At 41.1% G+C, this 19,237-nt stretch overlaps 1 protein-coding gene across 5 annotated transcripts in view; it reads left to right on the top strand.

Moving 5' to 3' along the window:
• Nucleotides 1–18,319, top strand: part of LOC140998277 (inositol 1,4,5-trisphosphate-gated calcium channel ITPR1) — an 80,493-nt gene extending 62,174 nt beyond the window's left edge. For all 5 annotated transcript variants that reach the window (XM_073468506.1, XM_073468505.1, XM_073468504.1 and 2 more), the window contains 9 exons: nt 3,027–3,202; nt 5,252–5,416; nt 7,037–7,226; nt 7,328–7,420; nt 9,873–10,012; nt 11,371–11,536; nt 15,132–15,292; nt 16,167–16,328; nt 16,975–18,319. In XM_073468506.1, the coding sequence (XP_073324607.1) occupies nt 3,027–3,202; nt 5,252–5,416; nt 7,037–7,226; nt 7,328–7,420; nt 9,873–10,012; nt 11,371–11,536; nt 15,132–15,292; nt 16,167–16,328; nt 16,975–17,061 (1,340 nt within the window). In that variant the 3' untranslated portion in view covers nt 17,062–18,319. The remainder of the gene's footprint in view (nt 1–3,026; nt 3,203–5,251; nt 5,417–7,036; nt 7,227–7,327; nt 7,421–9,872; nt 10,013–11,370; nt 11,537–15,131; nt 15,293–16,166; nt 16,329–16,974) is intronic.
• The last annotated feature ends 918 nt before the right edge of the window (nt 18,320–19,237 follow it).

Below are 19,237 nucleotides of genomic sequence, written 5' to 3'. Positions count from 1 at the left end.
ATGAAGAGGATAGATAGAGGGGATCTCCTACGATGATACATTTTATTGAATTTATAGCACTAACTGCTGCAGCGAGCAATAAGGCCTCAATATGCAACCACAGATCAAGGAGAAGTGACACATTGCAGCTTGTACCCAGTTCATATTCTGTGTTTTTTAACACTTACATCACACTCTGATAAATGAAACTGTCTGAAAAGGCACCTCGCATGGTGCAGCCACCCACAGAGACAGACTTTAAAGATGTGACTCTCAATCCTTCTCCCGGGGATCAGCGTTGACCTACTGATCTCTTTTCACTGCAACGATCTGATCTGCTGACTTCTTATCACCTGACCAGGATTAGGAACAGGACCTGAGGAGCCCTCCGCCTTTGTTTAAGGCACCCACACCCACACCCACACCCACACCCACACACACTCGACTAACCACAACCCATCCTTTCACAGCTTGGGCTCATATTTGACTTTCAGCACCATGGAGACCACAATAAACACAGGAGCGCCCTGTGTCATTTAATGTCTATAAACAAAGCTTACATTGGCTCAAGTAGGACAAAGTCATGTAAGACATATGAGCTGATTAAAAACAGTCCATCATGTTTGACACACACAAGACAATCTGCTCTGCTGCACAATCCTCCTCAGTGGTGGTTGTCTGTTTACTTTTATTCTGTCACTGGGTTCAGTCCCACTTGCATTCATATAAAGAGACCATTGTTTTGCAATTTTTACTTTATACTACAATTTTTTACTTTATACTACATATATTTTGGGGCAAATATTATAGTTTTAGTTACTTACTTAAAGGTGTCATTGATAACATTCAGACACTAAATGTGACATTCTCCCGTCTTCCATCACATTCACATCACAACACCGCTGTTGTTCGAATCATCTACCCCCTCAAGTGGTTGCCAGTTTGGGCACTAGCTAAGTTTTCTAACACTAGCTAGCAAACATTAACGTTGCAAACGCTAGCTAGCTAATTAAATCGTTACTAGCACTAGCTAACATTACTGTTGCAAATGCTAGCTAAGTAATGTTAATGTTGCTAACGCTACCTAGCCTACATGAGGGCAGAACCATATGCTGGGCACATACTGCAGAAATCAGCCATTTTTTAACATTTTTGTTTTGTTTTTTTCCCCAAACTGGCAACTACCGAGACTCTTGATGCTGACAGAACTCAGATACCAGGTGATACCAACGGTGTTATACTATTGGCTGACAAACCTTCATAGAAGCTGGAACCATCATCCATTTTAGACCTGAGAAAAATGTTATCAATATGGCCTTTACTGAGTGCTGCATGCTAGCACATGTTTTATTTCATTTATTTTATAAATCATATTTTAAAAAAAGAAAGAAATACTGGTTCTGATAATCAGGAAATTGCCAAATATGGGATCCAATAATCAGCCAGACCAATAATCCGTCACCTGTAATATACTGTGTATAAATACATGTAAATACATGTATAATTTTCTTTTACTATATGACTTTTGGATACTTTTACAACACTGGCAGGATTACAAAAAATGCAGTATTTATTAATTTTGTATTAGATTACAAAAATGTACAGCAGAGCAATTAACATCTAACAAACTCATATTAATAATGATAATTCATACAATCAACAAAAGTAAAGTTCCATTTTCTCCTTCATTCCTGTAAAAAAAACACACCATGAGTAAGATCTGACTACATTTCTCCTCTGCACTGGAACTTGTGTGCAAGACATCATCACGTGAGACTCCTCACATACCTTTGGCCTGCTTTAACAGGCACTATTAAGACTTTGGGCCCTTCCTTCTTTCTCTTACTCACACACACACACACACACACACTCACACAGACTGTGTTTGCTTGCTTGCTCTCCCTCTGCTCTCCTCCCTCCTTTGCTCGGGGCTTTACAATGAGGGTTATACGTAAGAGCAGGAGATTTAGGTCAGTATGTTCTGCCTGCATACATGTCAGACTGCTGTATGATGAATAGCTGCGGTTAGCAGGTTGCGGTTGCTCACAGTGCTTGTAGCCTCCTCAGCTGTTGGGTTTTTATACATGTTCGCGTGCAATCATCAAGTGTAAGGTAGGTACAGAGTTTGTGAGTGCACATAAGCACCCCCTCTCAGTCTGCCACATCCCCGCTCGCTCCTCATGAATCTTTCAGCTGAGGTATTTTTAGAGATGGCTGTTATGTAAGTGGCACCTGTCATGTGATCTCCACAGGGATTGGGAGGGAGAGAAATCTAGAGGAAGGGAAGGAGGGAAGGAGACAGAGAGAGGCAAGGTGGGAGGAAAGGCGGGCTCCCTTTACCCGCAGTACTCCCCTTCTGCGTTTCATCCACCACGACTCTGTGTGTTTTTAATCCTTGCAGTTTTGCCCCGTTTCTCCTTTTTCCCTGTCTTTCTTTTGATCTTTTTTTAACCTCAACACCTTCATCTGTTTTTCTTTATTTCCTTGTCTATGTTCTCTGTGACCAATCCTCATGAAGTACCTACAAACATACACGTTATTCCTGTTTTTTAAGTGAGTGCTGGTCAGTTATCGAGGTAGAAGTTTTGGGCGTGGCCCCTTTTTTTGGCTGGTCAGACCTGGTCCAGGGTTTTAGCCTGAGTGACACGTTGCCACATGAAACCCTTGACTAGGACACTAATCCTGGATTTACCCCAGGATCAAGGGAAGCATCAGGTAGGCTCTCTCTAAAGCTTAGCGCGCGCACACACACACGCACATACACGAAAAAGTATGTCATACACTTTTGAGTGTTATGTAACTGGCTCTCTTTGAGTTCAAAGTCTCACTAATGAAAGCCTGAGGCCTGCCTGAGAGGCAGAACTGAGTAGAAGCCAGTTAAAAATCTGTTGATCCGAGACGAGGCCTCGTTTAAACTGCAAACTGCACCGTCATGCTCACCACATACTTTAATATTGTAAACCATGTAGCAGGGTTGTCAACTTCAGCAGTTTGGATGTTGGATTAACACAGTTGTTTTTGTGTGTATGTACATGTATCTCCTGCAGTCACGCTGGATCCCCATCTGTCTGCGCTGCTGTGGATGGGAGTCTTGGCAACGCTGGCCATCGTGATCATCATGCCCCAACCGCTGGGCATCCGTGCCCTCGTCATCATCACCATCCTCCGTCTCATCTTCTCCGTTGGCCTGGAGCCCACCCTCTTCCTCCTGGGTGCCTTCAATGTGAGTATTCTGCCTTTAAAGGGTCAGTTCACCCAAATTAACCACTGTACTGTTTGTACACAGTTTATTTTAGTTGCGAGCCTTTTTTGCGATGTGTTTATTCGATTCTCTTATTTTCCACAAGAGTAAAACATAGTCAACATGAACAAACAAACAGCTCAGATCAATAAACTTACACAGGAGGTTACAGGAAGTAGTCTACATTGCAGGAAAGATCATTTTGCATGTAATTCAATGCATGCATTCCAAGGTAACCAGCTCATATATGAATTTACACCATCCCTTAATAGAGGGGCCCTTATCACTAGCCCACTGTAATAATATATTTTCCTAGCAGGAAACATAAGAATGTTAAATAACCTTTAACTAGCTACAGTGGTTGTATTTCCGACATGACCGTAAGCAGTGGGTTAAGGTACTTATTTTGGTTTCATATTTGTGAGACAGAGGAGATGTGTTCTCTGTATGACTCTAAACTGGACCGCCTTTGTTTGACTTCATCAACGAGCATTTTGAAGTTGCCCCCTTGCGCTCTGAGAAATTGTGTTGGGCCTTTTCTTTCTATTTTTTGACATTTCATGGACTAAATAGGCTGATTAATTGAATAAAGGAAAAGAAAAGCAATATTCCTGTTTCTCCGGATAATTCAAAGACTTAGTCATGGAGGGTTTTCATTATGTCTGCCAATGGGGTTGTTTCCACCCGTGTCCATTTGTTGGTTGGTTGGTATTTGGTTGTCAGCAGGATTACACAAGAAGGGATTTCCAGGAAACTCTGATGGAGGATGGGTCTTGGCCCAGAATAGACCCCATTAACATTTGGTGCAGGTCAGGATAAAGGGACAGATCCAGGAATCTTCTACCACTTTCTTAAAGATAGCGACATATTTTTTTTTTTACATTTTTGTTAATTTCTCATGCATGGAAGGTTAACTTACCTCCATTGTTTTGGGGTAGAAGCCTCAGAGATCAATACCTGAAAGCCTGAACGAAATAAACGTCTCTATGTCGAGATTCCACTTTCAACAACAGTAAAAAAAATTCCACAATTTCTTGTGAACAGACCCTTTAAACTTTTCTTGTCTTATGCGCGTCATTTCCCCAGAGATTTACTGAAAACACACCACTTCTATTTTCACACACTACTATATGTACTTTCAAGTACTTAGAAACCTCCACCGCACTGCTTCCAGTTCTTCTTTCAGCTCTCACTCACACTCAAGCCCACTTGACAGGCCAGTGCCCCATCTGCCTGTGGTGTTACCCCCTTGGCAGCACATGGCTGTGTTACGGGGGTGTGAAGTGCGTCACCGGACCCCAGAGAGTGTGACACCACCTCTGCACTCTCCAGAGAGTTCCTAGATGTTTCTCTTAAAACGCACAAAATGAAGTCATGCACAGACTGATACGTGCACTCAAGAAACAGGGTCATTGAGCTTGATCAGATCAGAGCGCATGTTGCCATGGACTGCAGTAACCTGGCCCTGCTAAAGTCTAGTTTACATGCAGCTGGTTGGATGTTGGATGCAGCTGGTCCCTAACTGTGTGTTTAACAACATTTTTTTTTTCAGTTTAGTTTAGTGTCAGTTTCATTTTGAGTGACACTTTAGTTTTTATTATTCAGGAGAGAAGGAAGCACTGCTCATGACCTCGCATTTCATCACCAGCTCACTGCTGTCACCGTGATACTGTATCATGCGCATGTACTCTGGTAAAAACCCGGTTAGAAAACCCGGTTAAGCGTATACATGACCAAGAAGTCAGGTTTCTCCTCGACAGAAGCTGTGTTAACCGGGTTTCTGTTAATCCCTTTGCCTTGTTTCTTGCTTACATGAAGAAATCAAAGCCAACAATAACCAGGTTACTTGCGTGCTTGGTGACACACTCCATGTGTCCTCATTTAGCTCAAAAGCCGCCCTCATCATGCCGCTGTCAACACTCTGACCCAGAGACCTCATTAGAGGCCACGTTGATTTTCCAATATGAAAATGATTAATCGCTAATTAGCTTGGATTCTTCTTATTTAAGCAAGATTGACTTTTTCTTCCAGGTGTGTAATAAAATCATCTTCCTGATAAGTTTCGTGGGGAATCGAGGAACCTTCACACGCGGCTACAAAGCCATGGTGCTGGACTTTGAGTTCCTCTACCATCTGATGTACCTCATCATCTGCTCTCTGGGGGTGTTTGTCCACGTCTTTTTCTACAGTCTGTTGGTAAGAGAAACTCACACACACTGAGACTGAAAGCTTTAACACTAAAACCCACTCAGCAGGGGCGAAGACAAGCAGGTGAAACCATAAAGAAATATCAAAGCAGCAGAGCGTCAAATATTTCTCCTCTCTCTGAACACTTTTCATTGTGGTGCATTCAAGGACATACCCTACGTGCGAGCCAGATTTTGCCTTATTTGGTGCTATAATGGTGTTGTTGCTGCTGCTGTTGTTGTTGTTATTGTTGTTGTTGGGGTGTTAAGTGCTGCGCGCCGGTGCCTCAGGTCTGCTTTATAGCGTGTCGGACTCAATATGCTAGAATTTAGAGATGTTTTTTATTCACACAGGCCTGAGCAGCTCATCTGCAGATGCACACAACATATTTCCTAGCCTGAATAACAAGAAAACTTACGTAATACAAGTAGAAAACGTGCATTAAACCTAATCCAACACACGTATTCACACCAGTAAAACTTTATATAAAGGTCCTTGTAATAAGCGTTAGTTAACAGGTAATATGTCCCTTACGAGCCCTAATAAGATACTTTATTTTTATATATTTTTTAACATTGTTACGTGTTAATAGTATGTTTACGGTGTTATTGATAATATTCAGCCACTATATGTGCCCCATCAATGCGTTCACGTTACAACACCACTGTTCGAATTATCTGCCTCCTCAGGTGGATGCCAGTTTGTGCACCAGTTAGCTAGCTAACATTAGCTAGCAAATAGCTAACGTTGCTAACTCTAGCTAACGTTAACGTTGCTGGTGCCAGCTAGCTAACGTTGTGGCAGTACAGTATGCTGGGAGCTTGCTGTCGAGATCAGCCATTGTTATGTTTTTCCCACAAACTGACAACAACAGAGACTCGTCTACCAAGATAAAACGCAACACCACGATACCAACGGCATTATGCTATTGGCTGACGAACCTTGTTAGAAGCTGGAAACAACTGTCAGAATTCTCACACAGACATAAACATCATTTTGGAACGGACAAACATTTTAGGATAATTGATTCACAATCATCTTAATGCTTCTAAGAAAAAGAGATACTTTTATTCTGCACCTTTCTACTTTTAAAAAATGATTTCTCTACACAAAAATGTCATCAATATGACCCTTTAAACCTTTACTAAGCCTTTTTGTTGTTTTATTAAGATTAATACTTACTTTATTGTGCATTAGCAGTTAACTGTGCACTAATTATCAGTGAACTGTGCTTTTTGCAGCTACCGGAACCACTAAATGCTAATAAACGTCCAATAGTCTAACAAAAACATGTTTATGATCCTATTAACACTAATGTGGTATTATTAATGTTAATAAGCATCTTATAATGGACCTTATTCCCTATTAACTAACCTATTAGGACTTTATGTGACCGGCTGTTAATGATTTACATTAGCAAAACCATTGTTTTCCTTTCATGCTGAAACACTTTACCAGCGCATCAAGTCTGTGTGTGACTGGGGCCTTACCTTTGTTTCTTGTACATTCTTCTGTAACTTCATTGCGGTGCATATTTATCATTTCTGCTTTTGCATTGAGGCTCTTCACAGTGAATCTATCGCCACATATTCTGCCTTCTGTTTAGTAACGTGTGCTTTGCCTCTGTAGCTGTTCGACCTTGTATACAGAGAGGAGACCTTGCTGAATGTGATCAAAAGTGTGACTCGCAATGGACGCTCCATCGTGCTCACCGCCGTGCTGGCTCTCATCCTGGTTTACCTGTTCTCCATCGTTGGCTACATTTTCTTCAAAGACGACTTCATCCTGGAGGTGGATCGTATCCCCAACACAACTCTGAGTGAGGACAGACTCCTGTCATTTGTCACAGATCAGAGGTGTCAGGGGGTTTGTTGTAGAAAAGACTGGAGAACTTATGCACTGTTTCTTCCTACTTTCTAGAAAATGGAGGCAGTCTGGCCAGCGAGTTTCTGTCTGCAGGAGTGTGTCAGGGAGGGATTGTTGAGAACTGCACTACAGTAGCCGTGCAGGAAGGTAATGTATACTGCAACACAAGGAAGGGCCTGATTTTTATCCTGAGAAGATGATATGTTATCTATACCACATTTGAAAACTGGCAGAAAATTGAGAATAAAAACCGAGCAAGTGGTTCATGTGGGAAGGGTTTACAGTGATCATCCCTGGCCTTGTCAGACCACAATAAGTGAAATGAAAACTGTGAGATGTTTTTACACCGTTTCCTTGTGTTCAAGGATTCATGTGACTCCATCCACTGTCACATGTCATTGCCATTTGACCTGAACAATTTACATGTGACCCCCTTGACCCTCATGTGATTTCAAATTGTGAAAACCTAAAAAAGGGTTTAATTGCCTGGGGAATCCCCACAATTTAGGATCCTCGAGACAAATATTAACAACACAGTAACCTTTGACTCAGTAATACTTTTGTTTTGTTTGTTATAAGATTTAGAGTCTTGGTCCAAAATAATATCAGAGATATGACCCTGAAACTGGCCCAGTTCATTGAGTCAAAACAAAATAGCGCCAGTGTCGTTCTCTCAGCCATCAGCCCAGACATAAGAACCACCAAATGATTTGGCCAACAGTAAACACAGTTAGCAATACGTTGTATCCTCTCCATCACATGACTAATTCATGAAGTGCCTGTCTCCTAACTATTCTAGAAAGACATACAAAAAGGATCTAATAGCATAGATAATTCTCAAATGTTTGTTTTCTTATTATTTTTGTCTGCCTCAGAACAACCAATGTATTATATCACATTCCAGCCAAACAAAAACACTTTTGCTTTGACCAACCGCATTCACACTGTGACCCAAAACATGTAAACAAGATTTCAACGGATAGCAAGTTCTGCAGAGCCAAGGATGCTAAGGACCAAATAACAGATGATAGCTTATATTTACACTGCGACTACAAGGCTATCAAACCCTACTCTAACACAGTTTACACAACAGTCGTTTACAATCAGAGAAAATATTTAAACTTGGATTGTTTATCAGAAGTCATTTGAGGAAATATTGTATATGGACATCATAATAAAATCTGATGCAGTTCACTGAAACATTTCCTGTAACTCCAGCTCAACCATATTCTCTCTTGTCAAACCTGATTCTTTCCACCAAAACAACACACACAGCTATCGTATGAATATCTCTCACAGAGCCGACATTTGAAGGTGCAATATGTAAGAATTCAAAACAAACGGGGAACATCATATCACCAGAGTAACAGCTAATTGCTGCTAACTGTAGCTGCCGTTAGCTAGTTAGCTTAGTTAGCCATCTGAGGGAGTTGGGGAGATCCGCGCACAAGAGTTTGGCAAAAATATTGTTAAGAGTTGCTGTTTGTGTGAAAACAGTGGAATTGTGCTTGTGCAGTCTTGAGTTTTGTTTTTGGTACATGAGCTGAGGGTTTACAGAACTGTGTGCATTGTTCCAGTTTTTGTGTGTATGCACTGGAGAAAACCGGTAAATGCATATCATAATGATTATTAATGCATCATGAACATGGCACGAGATGCTTGCGAAGGTGTAATGGAACATAATATATAGTGTAGTGTGATGCAGCGTCTTACATGTAATCCATTAAGTCAACATAATACCTGAATAAAATTGACATTTGTGCTGCACAGTAATGGTAATTTGAAAGAATATTTTCTATATGTTAGTTGAACTGATATCATGTCTCAGATCACAACAGAAGGAAGTGGGCTTTTATGACCTCATCTGTTTGTGACGCTTCATTATGATACATAACCTTTATTCTACAAGTCAAAATGAAACTAAATATATACTGCAGTGTATCATACCTGACTTTTGCTTTTATTTTACTTTGAGCAATATGATGACTTTCTGAGGAGGTACTGCAATTAGCTTGTCATGCTATTAAGATTTATAAATGTAACTGTATAATCCCTCTGGATCGCACAAGTTAGGAACAGCTTGATGCTTTTGATGTTACATAAACTACAAAATGTAGGTCGCAGAGGTCCTGATCACCCAGTTATACCAGTTCTCAAAGATTATCATGTAAGTGACATTATCTGATGCCCTTTGCAGCTTCTTAAAGCAACATTATATAAAGTTTTTATCATAAAATAACAGCTTCAAGATCATGTTGATGGTACCGTGTCTTGTAACAGGCTGAATGGTGTCTCTGTCTCACCTATCACTCGTTTGTGCACTGTGTAACTTCAGTAAGAGGGTAGGATCACAGCGTTACATACATGTTTGCTTCAACATACAAGTTTTCAACACATAACACTGTTATGACGTAGTGAGTTTTGTTTGTAGTTAGCACCTACATAACATCTGAAACATTGTTACAGACCTGGGATTTGTATTGACGACAGTGGTGTTGCACTGAGACCCTGTTGGGGGGCCAAATAGCACAAAATACTAATTCCTACATAATGTTGCTGTAAATGATTAGACTGAAGCTTTCCTCTTCCGTGTCCTCAGAAGTCGGGGATGACAGTGAGGAAGACAGCGACATGGAGCGGACGTGCGACTCTCTACTTATGTGTATCGTCACTGTTCTGAGTCATGGCCTGAGGAGTGGTGGGGGTGTAGGTGATGTTCTCCGCAAGCCTTCCAAGGAGGTACGTGCACTGTGATTAGGCCCATGACTGTACCGTGTGTGTGTGTGTGTGTGTGTGTGTGCGTGTGTGAGGGTTTAACATCCACAGCTGCAGCACATGTCATGTGAGCTGGCGGTGAGCCCGTCATTTGCCGCACTTGTTTTCATTTCAAAAGCATGGCGGTTTCGCAACATTTCCGTACAGCTGTACTGCCTCTGTCTTGTGTGACAATTAACCTCAAAATAGATTTCCACTGAATTCGGGCTCGGTTGCTAATGATGTCAAAAGAGGATGTGGATATCAGCCGCACGTACTCACAGCACAATGCAACATTCTTGCAATAAGTCTTGTTAGCAGCTGAGATGAATTACTGAAGTGTTACAGTGTCAGCCCTATAATCACATGTGTGGCTCAGGACACTGTTGCTGTCCTAAATTAATGATTGTGTGACTGCACCAGGCTGCTGACCACTGCAGGGTATTTCCCTTCTGTTGAGTGCATTCAGGAACAAGCTCAGTCCACTACTTTTAAAGGGGCAATATGTAAGAATTTAAGTCGAAAACATTCGAAAATGAACTAAAAATAAACATCAGTTTTGACATGATGATATCTGTGTATTGTGTACTGAAGTTAGCATGCTAACCAGCTAGCCCTGGCCCCTCCCAGTTCAAAGCTCCCCTGTGCTAGCGGTGTAAACACTAACACTCCCCTAGTCCCCGAGCTCCCAGTTCAAACAGCTAGCTGCACGGCTAACTGAGCTAACTAGCTAAGATCAACTACAGCAAGCAGCAGTTAGCGGTTACTTTTGTGATCTGCTGCACCCTATTTGTTTTGAGTATGAATTTGACAGGTGGCCAATTCTTACATACTGCAGCTTTAAAGAGGAATAACTAAAACTGGCCAATGAGTGAATGGAAGTGGATCTACACTCTGTCAGTCCATTGAAGTCCCATGTAGCTCTGTTGGCTAATGCTATAAAATAAACATTTCTTTTCTGTGTTGCAAAAGTAGGACCTTTTTAAGCTGTGTCCTACCTACAACAGCAGGCTGCTGATCTGCCAGCTCTCTGTCGTCTCTGTTAGTGTATCATCTGTCAGCTCTCACCTGTGGTCTTGTGTTTCCATTAACATCCGTGATGACGAAGGTTAACCTCGTTTCAAACTCACAACATTGTCCCCAACACATGTTTACTTAAGACTCGCCCTTTGGGTCACACATTTAAATGGGACAATCCTTCTACATTAGCCCTCCACGACACATATTCTTCTTAAATGTACCTGTTGTCAAAACAAGATGAATAACTACTGTGATAAGCAGCCCTGTTCACCTGTAGGTTGACCCTACTCTGCATGACATCCTCTTTCCTGTTCCTTTCCCAGGAGCCACTTTTTGCAGCCAGGGTGATATACGACTTGCTGTTCTTCTTCATGGTCATCATCATTGTCCTCAACCTCATCTTTGGTGTCATCATCGACACCTTCGCTGACCTCAGGAGTGAAAAACAGAAGAAAGAAGAAGTCCTGAAGACGACTTGCTTCATCTGCGGTGAGACTTCTCAACCGATCTGTTAATGGGAAACTTGTTTTTCAGTTGCTACATGGTGCACAGAAACTCTGTTACGAGGGCTGAGAGATATGGCCTTATAAGAATTTCACAATATTTTTAGGCTACATCGCCAAACACAATAAAACTCAACATTATACTCAATAAAAAAATTTTCAAAGGCCCAGTACAACACATACTAGGTACTTTACTGGGCTGTACGTAGTAAGTACAGTAAACTTTACTGTAATGTGTTTAAAACCAGGAAAAGACAACATTTATGCCATATGATGATATAATGACATCCAAAATGTAAGATGATATATAGTCTCATCATGATAAAGTTATAGTATCAGTACATTGCCCAGCCCCCTAGGAAAGAGACAAACGTGTTTAGGTTCCAGCTCCTTCGATGTGAGCACAGGCAGCTTTTGTGTTTTTTAACTGTTCTTCAGACAAAATAAGGAGCTCGAAGACGACAACTTGAGCTTCAGCTAGCACTGAATATTTGTGTACATCTGCTTTTCCTAAAAAGTTGGGACACTGTGTAAAACGTAAAAGCAGTTTGATGAGGTGTTGCTGAGTCCATGTAGTCATTTCCTTTATCCAGTTTCACAAAGTGGTGAATCTCGCCGCATCCTTGTTTGCCTTTCGTGGATGCCCCATTTAAAAGCAAATCATGATACTATCACCTGTTACCAATGAACCTGTTTACCTGTGGACTGTTCCAAACACGTGCTTTTTGAGTATTTCCACGACTTTCCCCGTCTTTTTTTGCCCCATCCCAACTTATTTAAAACATGTTGCTGGCAACAAATTCAGAAAAAGCATATATTTACAGGGTAAAACATTAAATATATTGTCTTTGAACTGTTTTTATGAGTATATGTAAAGAAAGATTAGCTAATTATGACTATCTGTTCCGAGTCATATTATCTGACACTTTAAAGGCTTAACAGTTAATCTAAAGTTAATCAATACGCACAATGAGAAAAGCTCTACAGTTGACTGTTTTGGATGTTACGTCAGACATACATGTGACTTTGATCTTTTATCGTATGCTGCACAGCCAACTCTGCCAACATATATTGCCGTGGGAATCAAACCTCTGACTCCATTGACAGGGTTACTTTTCTAATCATCAGGTCAGCCTGCGGTCCCGGTACAGTAGGTGTGTCTTAAACACTGTGCGTCATTAGTATTCTTACACAGTCCATCTCATGCCACTTGGTTAATTCCCAAATTCCCCTCTGAAAACGTGTGATTTTGTAGCGTGTTTGTGGTTCCTGGTAAGTATGTCTAAAGGTGTATGCAGTTCATTGCAGTCCCCCCTCCTCTTTTTTTCACTTCGCTGTCGTTCCAAAGAAGGCTGAGTCATGAGAGCTTCCTGCCACTGCTCTGCTCGCCTCCATTATTCAAGTCTGTCTCACACGCACACACATTTTCTCCCACTCACAAACTTAATTTTCACAACATATGTTTTGTGCTACTTCCCTGATTACCCACGCGGCGCCCAGCTCTGTGGAGCCTCATCTGCATTCCCTTATATGTACATCACATGTGTGTGAGTGCCTAAATAAGTCCAGTGCTGAGTGTGTGTGCCACTGGACAGTACATGTGTGTGTGAGGCCATGCCGTATGTGAGCATGTGTGTGTGCCTGCGTTTGTTGGGTCAGGCAGTGAGGACAAGTGGTAAGCATATGGAATGAGAACAGTATTATGTCACCCAGCAAGCCATCAGCTCTGACTCACTCATGTTAAAGAAGGCCAGGCCACAGGGGGAGCTGCCGTCTCTATGGTTTCCAGAAGCACCGCGAGGGAACAGGAGATGCGGAGATTAGGAGCTGACCTCCACAGGCTTAAGTGGCTCCCCATCCTCCAGCTTGGTTTTATAAGCCATCGATCTTTCTCTCAATCTTGTATTAGTCCTTTAGATCATTGGGTCTGTTGCTGATGATTGATTTACGTTGTGAACTTCCTGTGCAGGTTGGCTGATTTTCACCTGTAGCTGAAGGGAATCGGGCTCAACTTCACAACCTCGCTCTTCATCTTGCGCAGAGAAAGGGAAAGAAGGAACTTGTTGACTAAATATTTTAAAGGTCCTCTCAAGAGCACTGTTGGATTTTGTTCTTAAAGTAATCCCGGGCTTACTTTTTACATAGCTGTAGGTGTTCTATAACATGGGTCTAAATATAGAGGCAGCCCCTGCTTGTTTGAGTCAGGCCCCCCATGGTTTCATCCCTGGCTGTTATATTAATGCACACCCCTTTACCATTTATATACAACCAATAGAGGGTTTGCTTAAAGCATTCAAAGTTAATGTTTTAAAACAATTCATTGAATATTTGAACATACCTGAATATTCATTCTTAAGCCTGTTTTATGGTAGTTTGCTCAACACTTTTGATATCGTCACTTGATAGATATTGAGGAGCCATGCTGCTTTTTCAATTTATGCCTCGGCAAAAGCTTTCAGTCGTCTAAATGGTAACCACATGCTATACTCCAGCTGCTAAAGTGACTAATCCCAATCACGTTGCATGACAAAATATAAGTGTGTCCGCAACATAACAAAATCCTCCAGCAAAAAGACATGAAAGGAAAAGATCAAATGAAAATACATCTTCTTTTCTTCCTCTCTCTCTGTATTGTGTTGTGTTATAAAGCTTTCTGAGGCTTTGTGATTTGTGGTTTTGGGTTATATATATTAAATTGACTTGCCTTATTAGGATCTCCATTAGCTTCCACAAACACAACAACAAAAACAAATTATAATCTTAAAATCAACATGACAGAAAAATGCAAAACCAGCTGAACATGAAGATTAGAAAAAAAACAATGTTGAGAATGACTCAAACGAGAGAAATCTGTCAGAGACTCGAGACTGAAATTGCACTAATACTTTGCTCCACATGACAATGTGGCTGATTGTACAGACCAACAGAATATGTTGAATCAAGTTTATTGGAGGCTGTTTTACAGGAAACCTTAAAGTTGTGAGGAAAAAAAAACATTTGTCAGTGGAATTGCGTATTTGTAAGATTTCACTCTGAAGGTGTGAAGACAACGAGCTCCATTTAGCTGATACTTTGTTTGTCAAATCCACCTAGAAAATCCCCAAAGCAAACCCTTGTGTTTCTCACCTATTCTCATTACTGTCTGCAACGTACAGCGATACAAATAAATGTGCTGTTTTATCTCTTTCATGGACACAACACACAACACTCTGACAGCCTACAATGGGTGATTCTTAATTCTCAGGAGCTTTAACCAACGATTTTGTGTGGCTTGACTTGTTTTAGTTGTGTTCAAACTTCTGTATTCTGCTTTTTGTCACCAATACTCTCTTATGTGCTCCTCTGTTTTCTTTGTATGAATCATTATGGATGCTATGCACAATATTAAATGTTACTTGCATTACGTTTTTGATATACACAGTATATTTGCTGATATTACTCAGCCTGACTGAAGACTGGTTTACCAACTAAAGTTACAGTTACAGACGCTGTTTCTTCCGAGTGTTACTTTTTCTCGTCACCTTCCCACTTTTTTTGAACATAGTGTGACTTTAATAATGTTTGTTCTTTCCCCTCTACAGGCCTAGAGAGGGACAAGTTCGACAACAAGACGGTGACTTTCGAGGAGCACATCAAAGAGGAGCACAACATGTGGCACTACCTGTTCTTCATCGTGCTGGTGAAAGTGAAAGATTCCACCGAATACACCGGCCCCGAGAGCTACGTGGCTGAGATGATCAAGGTAAATAAGTAGCGCTGACACAGCCTTAAAACACACATCCACCTCTTCACATGATAGTGCAGGCCTACTTTTGTTTTCTTCTTGTTAATGTGTTACATTTAGTATTAGACCACGCTGCCTTGGGGTAATAGTGATCCACATGCTGCATGTAATCAGGAGCAGCAGGATTGCTGACGTCTACAGGGAATATACGGGATTAAAGACATGTTTTTCTGCATAGAAATGTGTGTCTGCTCCACTGAGTAACCACACTGCTTAACGACTTATTGAGTATTTTGTCCTCGTCGTTTCAAAGACTTTCTGTGGAACTGGCTTGTGCCTTGGCTGCTTTCGCAGATTATACAACGTGCAGTGATCCTGAAAAAACAGAGCAGCGTGATGGGTGTTTCCCTTTGTGTCACATTTTTGGTAGTAACTACAGTTCATTACCTCCTGAGTCAGACTTGTAAACATGTACTGGCCTGTCTCGCACACCTCAGTACAGTAATGTGTTCCTCTTTTCTAATCTCAACTGACAGACATGCCGGTTATACTCATTTAATGAGACAAACAGAGTTGTGCACACAAACAGGAAGTCAGTTGAACGAGACAGATCAAAGGATGATAAGGAATCGTCAGCCAGTTCATAGGGATTTCCATTATAGCTGGTCTGAGATCATTCACTCTCCATTGTTACTCCTGCAGCATTAATACCTGCCATTTCCTTCAAAAGAACAGGCTGTTTTGAAGTCACGTCTTGATTGCCAAACAGTAGCAGCTTCCTGTTAGAATTAGCAGCTTACCTGTCTCCAGCCTTATAAACGCTTAGTGAAGGTACATTAACTCTGCTGGGAAAAAAAAAAAGTCAGTATCAAGTATTGTTTGTCGACCACAGGAGCACAACCTGGACTGGTTCCCACGGATGCGTGCCATGTCACTGGTGAGCAGCGATGCGGAGGGGGAGCAGAATGAAATCAGGAACCTCCAGGAAAAGCTAGAGTCGACCATGAGGCTGGTGGCCAACCTGTCTGGACAGCTGACTGAGCTCAAGGAGCAGGTATGTGGTGTGGCAGAGTTTCTGAGACATCTTTTAATGTTCATCCTTCAGGAAGTTATTGACAACCTGCACCATAGTAATTAGTCACAACCACCATGATTGGCGGGAAGACATATAATGTATTTTCATTTTTCTTATTTCCTTCAGTGTGTTGTATACTGTAGGTTCTGTATGTAAAAGATCTTCAAAGTCAAAAAAGCTCAAAGTCTGCACCAACAGGAGCTCCTTTCTCCCACAGAAAACACTGCTTCCTAAACGCCTCATCAGTAATCTTTAATTCTGTGACCTTGAAAAGGACCACATACTTTATATTTAGTATATATGTAATGTGTCATTATTTAGGAACACAGGAGGCTAACACATTTAGCAAAACATTTATTTTCGTCTGCCATTTTTCTTCTAGTTCTAGATTCTGAGTTCCGGCTCATGTGAATTTTTCCAGTTGGGAACTAATTTTCTGATTATTCAGACACGACATAAAAATCCTGCACTGTTTGAAACCATGTTTGCTAGGTTGCATGTTTCAGCACGTGCCAAAAACATTGCTCCCTACTGCCACAAGTGCCTCCTCCACAGGGTGCATTGCAGTATGCTTCTGCCAGATTGCAAAGGTGATAGCTGATGTTTTTTTTCTTTCCCCGCGCAGATGACAGAGCAGAGGAAGCAGAAGCAGCGAATTGGTCTTCTTGGTCATCCCCCTCACATGAACATCAATCCCCAGCAGCCTGCCTGAGGTCCCTAAGGGGGCCAGTTTTACTAGTGCCTGAGCACTCCTGACTGTGCACCACATGTTAGACAGGAGGATGCACAAAAAACGTGTCTGTCTCCAGTATGTATGTAGGTCAGTGTCTGACTGTATACTTCACCAAACACTCCTACAATAAGTGTTTCTGAAACGTGTGTGTGCTTCTGAGTGCGTGTGTGAAGTGGAAGTTATCTGAGTACGTTACTCATGGTCTGTAGTGTGGATGTGTCCGTGTGGGTGGAGTGTGCACCAAGTGCCTCGGGACCTGAGAAGCCAGGCCCGTAGGTTTAGGAGATGAAAACACTGACTTCAGCTCTACAAACCCTGAATGCCTTCTGCATTGTTCCACACTAACAGCATGCCAAAGTTCAGCCATTGTTCCTGGGGGAGTACTCCTCTCAAGTGGCCTTGGATCGAGGTCTTAATCCCCAGTGTTGCACCAGCAAACTCAGGTCACATATGGATTAGAAGGTTTGTTTGAACTCTACGACACGTTCTATAATATATTTTTGCTTTTGTCTGACAGCAATAGGAAGACTTATTGATATGCAATGTCTAAATGAGAATTAACTATTTTTGGGAACTGGTATTTGCTTTTTATATTTGAATATGTTTTATTTAAAACATGTAAACAAACAACACCTGTAAACAATCCTGAAGAGGTCACCGCACTTTTACAAAGTTTCTTATCACTTTCATAACTTTTTGCAAATCTCAGATGAAGGTTCTTCTCATTCCAGGATATTCAAACATGTTGTCAGGAGAAATAATATTAACCTGTTTGAACCTTTTCTTTAACTATTGTTTTGAATAGTGAACCACATAAAACCTTCTGGGGAGAAAAGGCAATTCATGTGACTGCTTCGCCCTGAAGCCAGTTCCATCTTGTGCTTAATAATAGTGGTGATTTGGATCACATTGTAGGATTTTGGGAGAAACGTGAGATTTAGTACTCTTCTCTGCACTGAATTATTTAATCTTCCTTCCATTCATTTACTCCTAAAGCACTGATATATTTCCTGTAGCACATAAATGATTGTTACGTTTTGGTCGGTCACTTTGTCAAAGATCCACAAGAGAATGAGTGTTCGAGTGTTTCACTGTATGTGAGGGGGGGGGAGGACTAATAAATGTCATTTGGAGTGCTGCTTGACCAAACTGAACTTTTATACTAATAGATGGTTTGTGTCTGAATTGTACATTCCATTCTTGGAGTCTATTTAAATAAACCAGTGTGTAAAAGTGATCTGTCTGTGTGTGTTAAACAGTATCTGTATCAGCAGCCATGTTAATGAGGATGTTGGGCATTTTTCCCGAAGTGAATCTTATTATCCGTTTAATTGCTTATTTGTTGATAACTCAGGTATGTCATTCCTGTGAAGCTCTGCTGTCAGATGAATGAATAGCCTCACAGAGAAGTAAATTTGGTAGATGAATGCTGAATTTTTTATCTCTGGTCCTCAATAAATGAGGAAGTGCCCTTATCTTCTAACCACGCTGCATGAGGAATCAAGCATGTTGAGCACACACACATGGGGTTAATCACAGCACACGAGGACCAAAGACATTTGAAATTGTTAAACTGCCCTTTATTTTGATTTTCTGAAGACTGACATACATTATAAATATAGTTAAGAAAATTTTATCCCCTAAAGCACAAGCTTGTGTCCAATAATACATTTCATCAGCATACATCTCAGTACTTTGTTTTTTGCTTTCTGCTGAAAACAAGAGTGTAAAAGCTGATTTCCCACAATACTTTCCAAGAATGTCACAGGGTCCTCAAGCAAACAAATGAGCCTTTGTCAGGATTTTAAGAAATCAAATTTAGTGTTAAATTCTGTTACATTTACCTCGATTATCTTCAAGGGGCTTTCCATCGCTGTTGATATTTAATTACAGCTGAGTTCTGCGCCTGTGACCTGTGTTGTGGTCATTTTGTAATTACTGAGTCCTCTAGTCCAGCCAGTTTCTATTTAATTTACTGAACTCAAGGGATTCTCTGCAGAGACCTTTAGATAAAGGAGTTGATGTAGTGAGATGATGTGAGTCTTTAGGAACTCTTATTTGTTGCTGTGACAGAGGCCACTTTGCTGAAACTGAGACAAATCTGTTCCTTCAAGATTTGTTCTGTAACTTTTTTTTTATTTTATTTTTTTTACAT

Source organism: Pagrus major, chromosome 6 (genome assembly GCF_040436345.1).
Source record: "Pagrus major chromosome 6, Pma_NU_1.0".
Taxonomy (NCBI): domain Eukaryota; kingdom Metazoa; phylum Chordata; class Actinopteri; order Spariformes; family Sparidae; genus Pagrus; species Pagrus major.
The sequence above is the reverse complement of the archived record's forward strand: the minus strand, read 5'-3'. Positions and strand labels throughout refer to the sequence as shown.